The 12540-nt window shown below is 52.1% G+C and overlaps 1 protein-coding gene across 4 annotated transcripts in view; it reads left to right on the top strand.

The window, feature by feature from the left end:
• The first annotated feature begins 1320 nt into the window (after positions 1-1320).
• GAD1 (glutamate decarboxylase 1) overlaps positions 1321-12540 on the top strand; it is a 61554-nt gene continuing 50334 nt past the window's right edge. Inside the window, exons 1-3 of one of the 4 annotated variants that reach the window (XM_028749989.2) lie at positions 1321-1661; positions 3726-3887; positions 8566-8628. In XM_028749989.2, coding sequence (XP_028605822.2) covers positions 1595-1661; positions 3726-3887; positions 8566-8628 — 292 coding nt within the window. In that variant the 5' untranslated portion in view covers positions 1321-1594. Of the gene's footprint in view, positions 1662-1681; positions 2207-3335; positions 3525-3725; positions 3888-8565; positions 8629-12540 lie in introns of those variants that run through there. The other 3 variants (XM_028749998.2, XM_028750017.2, XM_028750006.2) reach the window with 3 other exon arrangements.

Raw genomic sequence — 12540 nt, 5'->3', positions numbered from 1 at the left:
CCTTCCCATAATGGACCCTTATGACAAACGGTGACATTTTACGGCGGGCCTAAGTAATAAATGCAGTGAGAGAAGGCCCTTGGGTTGGATCAACACCGCTTTTGCAAAAGGTTAAGCCCTCGCCGCCTCCACCTTCGTCTCAACTCATGGAGTTGCTTTCTTTTTTTTTTCCTTCGGCAAATCAGAGTCGCTTTGGTTACCGAGACCTCCTTTGCGCTAAGTGCTGCTGTCCGAGGTGCTGAATCGATGGCTCACGGTACAATCGCCCTGCATCTTTCGGAACAATAGCCTGCTGTGAGCCATACGGTGGCCATTATCTTTGGGTACCTGCCGCGGAATGAACATCAGGGGATCGGCTTATTTGCCTTTTTTTTTTCTTATAAGAGAGGAATGCTCGATAAAATAATCATCGTTTGATTTGTATAAGTAGGGCTCAGTATTGCGAGAGCACACTTGCTAAATGGCATATGCTAGCGAGAACCTGTCGTAACACACATCACGCAGGTGGCAGGATTCTATCTTGGTGTTCAGAGAAAAGTTAAGCTCCAGGCTGAGTGGGAGGGCACCCTGAAATTATGAATACACGGGTTTGTGTAGCGGAAGACTAGCTTTGACACTTAAAAAGCAGCATATGTAATTATATGTACTTGGGATAGGGCTCCAATTGCTCAGACATTTCTCCTGTATAGCAAAGTGTATTCAGATGGGCAGGCTACAAATCATAAAATCATCATCATCATCATCTTGCCTCAGTTCTGCAGATCTCCCGGTGAAGGTGGTAACTTAGTTTTCACGAAGGAGTCTTTCAGAAAGGAGATATGGCTGACACCTTTACAGTGTTGCTGTTTGGCCTCTGGTAGAAATCTTTCACGCCCATAGCACGTGTGTGTGTGTGTGTGTGTGTGTGTGTGTGTGTGTCCACAACATTGTATATTTTCCCATAGACAGGCGCTTGTTTCTTCATCTGGCTAGTCGCTTTCCAGCGCTAGAGATAAAACGTCCTTCATGTATTGGCAGAAAGTGGAATATTTATTAAAGCTCCGGGTGCTATTGGGGGACACGGGCTTCTACTCTCCCCTTCAATTTTATTTTTAGCGAATGGGTGCAGTAAAGAAACCGAGTTTGATACGCGTGTGTCTGTTGCTAAATCGGAGTCCTCTAATAACAAGGTGGTTTTGTAAACGGACTAGATGCAGAGCAATCCCGTCTTTGGTTCCTTGGTGCCCCCCAGTGGACAGTTCCAAAATAATTATTCAAGCTTTGGATTCCCGCCCCCTTCGTAGACGGCAATAAATGGACGGTGGGCTTTATAAAAATTCTCTAAGCTCCTCCAAATGAATTGAGAAGGGAAGACACACACCGCCACCCCCCAATCCTTCTTTTTAAGACGATTGCTCAACAGTACGACCAACATGTTCCGGGCGCTAATGAGGTTGCTATCAGAGAGAAGCGACCATCAACCCAAATTAGGATTGAGCAGGTGGCTTTTAAAGAGCCAACTTTTATAAGGAGGACTCGTCGGAGAAAGGACGGCAAAACTCCCTCGTGGAAGCAGGAATGCAAGGCTCTGTGTGGCGTGGCGTGATCTGGACCCATGAAGATCACGCGAACACCTTGGTCTGAACAGGCAAACAGCCTCTCCTTCCAGCAATCGGAGTGCGGTAAGTATGCGCACAGAGTCCCTTCTCGGGTCAGCCGTGATCTGGATTCAGAATCGAGGTGCGAAACCACACGCGCTCCTTCCACTCCGCTCTTCCTTGGGGGAACCGCCTGCACGCCTGCGAGTGAATCACGCTCGCTTGGGAAGGCGCAACGCTTGGAGGCGCGTGATTCCTCTCTCTGTCTCTCTCTCTCTCTTGCACCCCCCTCCCTCTCTCGCCGCCTTAGTCAACACCCGCACTCCTGCCCTCCCAAACTCCAGCTCTTTGGCTTCCCATCTTGGAGAAAACGAGGTGGAGGCGCTGGCAGAGCAGTGACTCATGCCTGCGTCGCAACAGATCAGCCGGCGATTCGAGCTTTATTTTAAAAAGCGAATCTCAAGTATTGGGGGGGGGGGGGGAGCTAAGGTCATCTCGAATTAAATGCCAGGGAAGCCATTGATATTCCGACGTCGTTCGTGGCGGAGTTTATAAACGGCGAAGTTCTTCCAAAACGAAGATTTCTCCATCCTCCGCCGTTTGGGTTCCTGGAGTTGGAGCCTGGGTTGGTAAGTCTCTCTTGATTTATTTTAATTTTTTCCCCAACGAAAAAGAACTCGCCCCTCCGCTCTTGGGTTCCCGGAGGATTTTGGAGGCTTCCTTTCGAGACGGTAGGGCTGTCTCCGTACTTAGAATTGAGGAAAGGATATTCGGTATTGGAAAGCTGATGTTTACGAGGAAATAACCTGTTACTTCACTTTCCACCTTGGCCCAGGACATATCCCCGCATCTCTATCTCTCTCGTTCTTTCTCTACCTCCGGAGATTCAGGTTTGTGACTCGAAATTAAACGCGTGTAGACAAGATGCAATCCTTCACCCGGCTGACCCACAACACCCAGGGGTGCACTTTATTCACGATAACTTTTTTCGTTTGGTGATGATGCCACGGTGACAGGTGGCGTTAGATCATGACCAAAATCAAACCTATCTATTTCCCGTGAGCTTAGATTTTGATGTGTTTTTTTAAAAAATCATTATTATTAAATAACGTGGACCAAACAGCTTTGAAGTCCAAACTCCCGAATGAGGTTGAGATCATGTATTGATCGATCCTCTGCTTTCTGACGACCAATGAACCACCGGAAGAGGCTTGCTGGACGCGGAACGAAATGTCTTCCCAAAGCAGCGCCAAGAACACGCGTGGAGAGAGAGCGAGCCCCAGGAAGACCAGCCTCTGTAGAACATCTCAATTTCCATTCATTCATTCATTGTATAATTCGTTTGTGCGCATTCAGAGGCGCAAGATGCCCTCTAAGAATAGATCGGCTTGGCTGCTCCTTTCCCGCAATATTTGCCCCCCAGTTCGCCTCCCTCGACGTCGTTTCGTTTGCCTTTCGTCAACCTGCGAAGGGAGAAGGGAGGAGGACCACCACCGGGATCGCTCGGAGATCTTCCATTCCTCAAGCCATCGCCGGTCTCTTCCTCTCCCGACGCGTTTCTCCGCTTCCCCATTCGCTCCGAGCCGTCGCCTCCTTCGCTGCCCATTGAGCAAGAAGGGGCGTCGAGTGAGTGAGTGAGTGGCCGGCGGCGGCCATCCTCCTCCTCTCCCTCCTCCTCCCACCTGCCCTTCCCCTCCGCCGCTTTGCTTCCAGGGGCGAAGACGAATCGTGCTCGGCTCGCCAGCCCCGTCCAGACATTTCCCCCGCTCGCTCGCCAGCCAGCCAGCCAGCGCTGCCTCATAAAAACCAACGAGGTGTCGTCGCCTCCAGCCATTTCTCCAGCCACGTCGCTTTGTCTGAGGAGAGGAGGCGGGCGAGAGATCCGCGCACCTCCGAGGAAGAAAGGGATCCTTCTCCTTCTTCTCCCCGCGCTGGAGGTGCAACAAGGTCCTGCCCTCCCCACCTCCGACGGCCTGCGACTTGGCGCCCAGTTTAATGGCTTCTCGTCGCGCCTTGGCCGTAGCGAGAGGAAAGAGAGGGGGCGGGGGGGCCGATAGTCACAGCCCGAAACACACACACACACACACACACACACACACACAACACCACACACACCCTCTCTAAACCCGCCTTTCTCTTCCCTTGCAGTAAATCACTCTGCTGGGATCGGAGGAAGGCTAAGGCAAGAAGAAGACGACGACGAAGCAGCCCGGGATCCAAGGGCTTTGCCTCAGCACCTCATGGCGACCTCGGACCCGTCCTCGTCCAACACGGCTCCGGATCCCAATCCGAGCAACTTGCGACCCACAAGTAGGTCTCGCCTTCCCGTCTCGCGCCGCCTTCGTTGGCTGCCGCGGTTGTGGCGGCCACGCGTCGTCGTCGTCGTCCTTTTCCGGCGGGTGGGTGGCTTCCCCACAAAATTCGACATTCGCCACAAAAAGCACCGCGACCGAGAACGACCGACATGGAAGCTCGCCTTCGAACGAGAAACCATTTTCCCTCCACCCCAAAAAAAACCCCACACGAGTTCAGGCCGAAACCGTGGGGTGGTGGGCGTGGGTTCGGCTTGGGGAAAAAACAAAGGAACCAAGGAATCTGGGGCCATTGCTACAAAAAGGAGAGAAGGGGTGGCAAGGTGGGGTGGAATAAAAACCCTGTTCGCTGAGGAGGGCTTTGTACGCGGCTGCTGGAGCGGGGCGTGAGGGGCGGGTCGGGGTCTCCGACCGTTTTTCGGGCTGACAGACCCGGCCGGCGGCGCCAAGTTCCACCGGTGGTTTCTGACGCGCGGCGCGAGTCCCTTCTCGCCGTTTCTTTTTCATTTCCCTGAGGTAATCTCTGATCCAGGGGGCCAATGGAGGCTATTCGAGAGGCTCCCCCCCCCCCCGCCATCCCTTGTCCCTAACTGCCCCGTGTTTTGCCTGGAGTTATTAAGGTGTGAGTCGGAAGGGGAGGGCGCGAAGGAGCCGCGTTTATAGCTTTCGGCTAGACAGACATTCGGCAACCCCGCGGAGGAAGGGGGGGGAAAAGGCGGGAGGAGGGGGCGCGGCGGAGGCTTGAAATAAGCCTGGACGACATAATCACCCAAAGCTTGGAGGGCGATAAATGGTCCGCCCCCCTTGGAAGGCAATGGACACCCCCGTCATTATTGGGCCACATGAGGGGAGGCGAAACCCACCCGGCGAAAAGAGCTCTTTTTTTGTGGCGGCCTGGCGCCTGTTTGTTTGTGTTTGTGTGGTGTTTTTCTTTCCTCTCGCCTCCGAGCTGTCAAAAGCTCGCCTAATTGTTTCAAGGCGTTTCAAGGAAACCCGTGGCGGGCTTTTATTGGGGGGGGGGGGGACACGGACACACGACAAAAGAAGGGGCGAGCGCGGTGTTGTGTGTGCGTGTGTTGTGTATCTCCTCAGGAAGACTCCCTTCCCTCCGCGACCATTTCAAGGAATGCGGCCTCCCGTCAAGTTCCCTCACAGCAGGGAGCAGCGCGGGCTGCGCGCCCTCTTCCCGCGCTCGCGCGGCCATTGCCTATTGTTTCCCGACGGCTCTCTCTCGCGCACGCGCTCCCTCTCTCCCGCCTCCTGGTCCGGCTGCGGGAGCGCGCGTGTGACTGAGGGGAAGGGATGGAAGAGGTGGTGTGTGTGTGGCGCGTGTCCCTTGGCCTCCTCTTCTGGTCATGCTCCACCTCGCCTGAGGCGTCTTAAAGTCCTGTCAGAGCTGCTTCTCCCGCCTGCCACTCTTCGGTCCCGCCTTCCCTTTCGGCTCCCCGGCGCCCCGTCCTTCGTCCTCTCCGGCTGTCCTTCTCCGGCGGCCGGGCGGCCTCCTCCCTTTCACCTGAGGCGACCTTCTCCCGCTGCCTCCTCGCCGTCCTTGCGCCTTTCCAGCCCGCTGACCCGCTGGAAGGGCTCTCCACCCGCGCCATTTGTCTTCTTCCCGTTCCCTTTCCCGCCCTCCTCTTTTCTGCTCCCTTTCCCTGCGCGTTTCCCTCTCTGCCTGATGGCTCCAGTTCGACCAGCACCACCACAACAACCCCCATTTTTTTTGCCATACATTCCCACCCCCCACCTCAGCAAGCATCTCTCCAACTCTTAAGCTTGGAATCTCCCTCCCCGCTTCCCCATAGCTGTCAACTTTTCCCTTTTCTTGCGAGGAATCCTATTCGGAATAAGGGAATTTCCCTTTAAAAAAATGGGAAACGTTGACAGCCATGCCTTCCACCCCTTCAAATGCGCTCTCTACCCCGCCACCATTTCCCTGGGCGCGCCTTCTCGCGCCCGCCTTCCTGCCTCTTCCCGTCCTCCCGGCCAGAGCGCCCCCTACAGGCGCGTTTTTTAAAAAGCGTGGAAAGGGTGGTAGTAAAGGCGCGAGACCCAGCGCGCACTGCGGGGGGAGCCAAAGCCCAGCCTTTTCATTTAGACATTTCTGTCCTTTTTCCCCCAAGGGGCAGCTGGGGGTGGGGGGTGGGCGGCGGGGAAGCCTCTCCTTCGTATTTGCTGTCCTCTCCGACATGCCGGTTTGAGACCGTGGTTGCATCCATGCTTAAAAGGAAACGAGCTCCACGAATGCCAACGGACACCTGCTTTCAAGGGGTGTGGATCGCATGGGAAGCCTGGCGATCTTTCTTGAAAGGAAGTTGCGTTGGAACCAGGGGGTCCCGAAAAGATGCACCTACAAAGGCCATAAATCTTAACTCCGGAGCAGTTATCCTCTTTGTATTGGGACCTAAAACAATGGCCAAGTAATACACCGCTAGCTAGAACCTTTATTCTCCCTCCTTCTTTCCTGCGTCCCTCAGTCTAGCACTGGCTTTACTACAGGCCCAGCTTTGGGTCCCTTGAAGAAATGGGATGTGCTTGTTTCCACAATTCTAATGCAGGGTTTTAAGTCGACCCAATGTGTTTTGCTTATTTATATATTTATTGGCAATCGAATTTTTCTCTTTCCTACCCCCTCCCCACTCCATTAATTGCTTCGGACGGACTCCTCCATTTCCCTCTCTTTCTAATTTCTTCCAGGAGTAGTGTGGGGGAAGCACATTGGAAATTTCAAGTTGGATTTCTCAGAAATACACGGCAGTCAGGCAAGCTAGTTGTCTTCTTCAGGCATTGCCAGTATCCGTGCTTTGGGACATGCAGCTTAGGTTTCATTTAGGCCGCCTCCTGAATAATGCACGCATAGCTTTTAAACTTGAAAACATGTTTTATACTGTAATGCCACTAGCGCTTTAGAGTTTAAAGAGTTAGAATAAAATACTCTTTTCCTTCTGGGTTACATTCACACGGTGTCCTTTCTTAGGATCCGGGTTAGTCATTGGCAGAGCCGCAGTTACTGGGCATTAGAAGCCAGCTGCCAAATAGGCTTACTCGGAAGTAAATCCCCCTGAGTTCAGTGGGGCTTACTACTGTATTCCTTAACACCGTGGCAGAGCCGTTTCCAATTCTCCAGGCCTCCTGAAGTCTCTCGGCCCGCTGGGGCTTTGATGGTTGGCAATCAATTATCTTTCTGTTTCCTTCCTCCTGCGATTTGTTTGTGGGGAGTTTTTTTTGTCTCTTCCCTACTTTATCCCTTTCTATTTGCCATCTCTCGTTTCAGTTAGCGCCCCAAACTAACTCACACTTGCCTAAACCTAATTGAAGGTCGTTGCAGCCTCTCGCACTTTCAGCACCGCCTGAGATGGACAGCGCAATGCGTGTTCCAACTGCCTGATAGGGGTTGCGGGCAGTATGAATGGGGTTGTCTCGAAAAATGGGGAGCAGAAGGACGTGAGGGGCCTTTCAATGTGTCTCCCTGACTCGTCATTCCGGCTGCAACCTAGTCATGCAAGTCTGATCATCTAGTCAAATACTATTTTTCACCCAATTAATTCCTGAACTCTTCCATGACCCCATTTCATGCCAGTTTATTTTAAGCTGCCACTTTCCTGGAGCCGTGCCAATAAATTATTAGGAGATAGTCAGGTCTCTCTCTCTCTCCTCCAGCTGCTTTGTCTCTTCCCGTCTTCCGGGTGGTACCTATACTGCCAGCGACACACCACTGACTCGCCTGCGCGCACAACCTGCTATTCCCTCCCACCCACCACCCACCTCGTGATTCCTTCATTGGCCCCAAAGGCTCCCTTAAAAGGAAAGCGTGCTCGACTTTGTTAAAATACCACGGAAATCACAAACTGGAGGCTTGATGGGGAACTAGGAATAGCAGAAAGCTGGGGAGGGGGCGGCGGCATGAGGTTTATTTCCCTTGTCTAATAGGGCTGCGACTAGACAACAAAGACTTTTGTTGTGCTGGTACCAGATATCACAGGGGGAGTGAAACTGTGTCTTTGTTTGGACCAACGACTGCAAGTCTCCCAGTCCTTGCGTTGACCTGGAGACATTAACGTAAAGCAAACACACCTGTGCGAAAAGATGCAGGTAGCTACGCTGAGAATGGAGGCCTGCCATTTTCTTCCACCAGCACTCACATTCATACCGGAGGCATTCTTGATGACCCCAAAGACGTTTCGTTGTAGAGTTAAGCCTTCTAGCTGCTGTGAGGGTAGAAAACAGAAAGATAAAATGCGTTCCGCTTGGAGCAGTCCCTGCCCTGCGTAAGTCTTCGCTCCCACCACACCTCTCCAATAACCCCTTCTAGGACAGTGGAGGAGGCACTCTGCTTATGGCCGGCTAAAACTCTTTGCCTGTTCACCTTTTGAGTTGGGATCTGCTGCAATAAGGTAAATTAAGACTGAGATGCCAACGTAATTGCCGCGCCCCCCCCATTACCCCAAATCGCCATTGCGATCAGTCAGTCACCTTTTGGGACCCGTTCTCTCTTTTGTCTAGCAGAACATTGTGGTCTGCTAGCGGGGCTGCTAAATATTTCGTTTGCGTTCTGAGAGCTGCAGTGTATTTTTTAGAGCCGGTCCGCCGCTCCTTCGAAGCACAGCAGCTGGGGATTGCAAAGTAGGCTGTGCCGCTCATTCCCACGGCCATAAACCTCTTGTCTCTGTTCCTTTCAGCTTATGACACCTGGTGTGGTGTGGCTCATGGCTGCACGAAGAAAATCGGGCTGAAGATATGTGGTAAGTGAAAAGATGTGCGCGCAAGAAATCGTGTAGCTCCGGTCATATTCTGTCTGTGTCTGTGTTTCTCTTTCCTTCTCTCTCACCTCCTTCCCTCCCTCAGGCTTTGTCTTGAATCCATAACCATCCCCGAAGCTTTTTTATCACTTGCTTAAACCCATCACCGCTCCCTTTCTGAAGCAACTGGGTTGGGCCGACCAGGGAAAAAGTAGGCCACCTCTTTTATCTGCAGATAAACGCAAGAAACGGGAACGAGCCCGCAAAGAAACGTTTCTCCTCCCCTCTTCCTCCTCCCACGGAGAAGAGCGACGAGGCCACCATCAGCAATACCCCAAACTCGTTTTCAAGGAGGTGGGATGGGCGGGCTGCGTGTCTGTGTTAAGAGCGAAATTGGCGCTTCTCTCTAATCCTGTGCTAGAGGCTCTTGCGCCACCTACTGCCCGACGCAAGCACAGACCGTCAGCAGCCAGGGCAAAGCGCAGCTGGAGGTAGAATTTAACTGGTTCCCCGTTAAATTGACCTACTGGTGCTAGAAAACAAGAACTGCGGCTGCTGGAAATACACCACAGGCCTTCCCCGCCCCGCCCCCCAGGGCGTTTGAAGCGAGATGGGCGTTTGGCAGATGGATAGCGCGACACCTGTGTGCATTTGCAAGAGGTTCCTTGGACGGGAGACCCTCTGCCCAAAAAGAACTGCAGGTCCTTTTGCGCGTGCGATGCAGCTGGTAGATTAAACAGGGCTAGCTTTAGGAAGAAGGCATCTCCGCGATTCTGCTCCTCCTGCCCACCTCAAAAGGGGTAACTCCTCCTGAAGCCTCCGGGTATCCAGCTCCCTCCGGCGACCCTGTGAAACGGGGGCAGTCGAGGAAGGCTGGGGAAGGGGGTGTGGCGGCGGCGCACGACTGAAGGCGAGAGCGAGCAGGAGGAGGAAGGGAGCGCTTGCCAGGCGGCGAGTTGGGGCTGCTTTGCCACATCTCACTGTCTGAAATTTTTCAACCTTATCGGCCCAGAAAATACGGATCTCCTGGGGGAGAAAGATTAACGAGAGCCTTATTAAAGAGCCATTCGTCAGGCTGCTGCGTCCGGGAGATAGGAGGCTGGCAGCCAGTCAGCGCTCGGGTGTCTTGAAGTGAAGGGAGGAGGAAGGCGAGCAAATAATATGCCGTCAGATTGCACCCGCTACAGCAAGAGATTCATTTGCGGATAACGAGACTGTCTGCCTCTCTTTAGATTTCTTTATAACGCCTAGGAAAGAAGGGGGGGCGGGGACGCCTAAGCGCAGCCAAATCGTGGTCCATGTTTTGCTTCTGGAGGTTTTAAATGCACTTAACAATAGCCCGGTCCTGTGTGCGCTTGCTCGTAAGAAAACCCCATTGAACTCCATGGGGTTTACTCCCAGGAAAATACGCACAAAAATACGCCTTTGAACGGAAGCCCTTTGAGCACTTATTTGGGAGGAAGGCTCGGGTTAGGGACTTGCTTCTGGATAAACAAACATAGGATCAGGCTGAGAGAGAAGCGCTTTCATCAAATCACATGTGTGCACATACATGCACGCAAGCACGCACTCACACGTTTTTCACTAATATTTCAGCATGCCAAAGGGTGGTGGTGTATTTTAAAGACGAAGGAAACACACGGGAGTTTGGAGCCGGAATTAAGGCGCATCTGAAAAGCACCAGCGCCGAGGTTGCTTTAACCCTTCCAGCCCAGCAGAGGTTGCCTTGGAGCCGAAGCAAGGACTGCTATTAACTTCTTCCTCTTCTATAAATAGCTCCTGATCTGGGCTTAATGGGCCGTTTCCTTGCTGGTCCCTTCAGTGGCTGGAGCGGCGAGGGTTTTTTCATCATCATTTTAATTTAGCTCGGCAAGCAGAACTGATAAAGTAACGCGCCGCTGCCTCTGGTTGCTAGACTACCGGGGTTTATGGAGGGGCAACCCTTCTGCTGCCACTAAACAAATACAGACCGCTGGAAGTGCTGCGCGCTCTCCCAACGACCGTTGTCAATGCAGCACGGTGGGCAACAGCGCGATCCCCAAACCGGTCGAGCTGTTAAAGGCTTTAAATCCAGACCTGCAGCGTATAGAACGTTTTGGACTGAGCCGCAAAGTCCAGCTGGTGGTTTAGAGCAGTTTTTAAGGTGTCCCAAGACTCGTTTGGTGGTAGTGTTTTGTGGCCTGCGTTTCTTTATTATTTTTGTTGGGAGTGGGGGGGTTGAGCGCGCCTGCATCCTCCCACTTAATAAAATACATGCATTTCTGGGCTGCTTTAGAAATTTTAAACAACGGGACCTCCTTAAGCTGCAGCCATTTGATCGCTGTTAGATTTGTTCGTTGGTTTCAGGCTTCCCTATGAGGAAAGGGCAGGATGAGGTGTGCGCAGATTAGTTAGATCCACTTTAATTCTTTCCATATTAAATTCAAAAGAGTCTGATTTCTCACAGTTGGGAATCAAATTTCTATCGTGTGTGTATGTAAATCCCTTCGTTGCGTCTGACGCTTCCAAACGTCGCCGGTTGCCGGGCCATTAAGGACTTTCAAGTCGATTACCCTGCGCGATTGATCAGTTAATTAGCCAGCCCATCAAAGCGAGTATTATGGTCTCTCAAGGCAAGCGGCTGGCTGGCGGATGCTTCCTGGAGCAAAAACGTGCCGACTTATAGGGGACCAATCACCCGTTTTGTCCAGAGTTGTGAAGGCGTCTCGCCGGACTTGAGGCACCTAACCCAGATGTCTGTGCAACGCCGAAGTAACTTTCGCGAAAGGAAGGCCTAACTAAAAAGCGAACTGAAGGTTTATTTTTTTAAGCCAGCCGTGAATAAATTATTATGAAGGTGATGCTGTGCATCTTGGTCTAACCCGAAAGGCAGAAGATGTGAGAAAATTATTTAAACCCAGGAATATTCGCATTTCTTTTTCCGGCGCCCGCACCACCCGTGGATACAAGATTTCCCGTTTGAGATATTATATAAACCAGGCCTGGGAAACTTGCTGCACTGCTCCCTGTTGCTGGAGCCTAATATTCACCCATCATCCCTTGACGGTACTGCCTGATGGGCTTTTGAGTCCATCAACTTCCGGAGGGTTGCTGGTTCCTCACCTCTACGGTGAATTATAATCTCCTCCCTGAGAACTAGCAACTCTGTTTGAGGATCCCGGTTCCTCAAGCTCCTGTGGTGTCTGCAAAAAGAGGGAGGGGCCAGAGATCTCAGGATCCCACCAGGAGGACGGAGTCACATTCAGCAGAGATCTGAATTGAGATCAAATCCTACAGAATTCGATTTACTTCTGAGAAAGCACGTGTTGTCAGACAGCGCTGGTCCCTTGCCTTGCCTTGAAGCAGGGACTGTCTTCTAGCGCTTACAAACCCTGGCGGAGGCGATCGCACCCGGAAAATATTTATTCACATAAGGCCTCGCCTCAACTTCGAAGCAAGCTCTTTTGATTTCAGCGGACTTTCCGATTTCTCTCCGTGGGGTTTCTATGGACGCGAAGTCTGGATAAAGGGGCGTCTCCCCAAAGACTGCGACCGCCAACTCAGTGTGACTTAGGTGGCTGCAATCCTTTACCTGGAACTGTGACTCAATGGAACTTGCTTCTTGAGTAGAGAGACATGTTTAGAATTGTGCTGTTATCCCAAAGTAAGAGAGCAAAGGATTGCCGCACAATTGGGAAGAAAGGCCACCGAAATCCAGCGGGATGTATTTCCCCCAAATATAACGGGTTTAGGATTTGTGCTGCTTGATCGATGCTGACCGCACCTAGGCATGTTTATTCAGGGAAATAAGTCGCGCTGCGTCCCGTGAAAATCACTCCTAAGTAAATGCGCGCAGGATGAAGAATTGCCAAATGCGATGGTGCCAAAGAACAGAATAGAACAGAGAACATGAGGCCATACTGTATTTTTATGTAT

The sequence above is a fragment of the Podarcis muralis genome, chromosome 1, assembly GCF_964188315.1.
Source record: "Podarcis muralis chromosome 1, rPodMur119.hap1.1, whole genome shotgun sequence".
In the NCBI taxonomy this organism is placed as follows: Eukaryota; Metazoa; Chordata; class Lepidosauria; order Squamata; family Lacertidae; genus Podarcis; species Podarcis muralis.
Note: the sequence above shows the minus strand (reverse complement) of the source record. Positions and strands in the feature narration are given on the sequence as shown.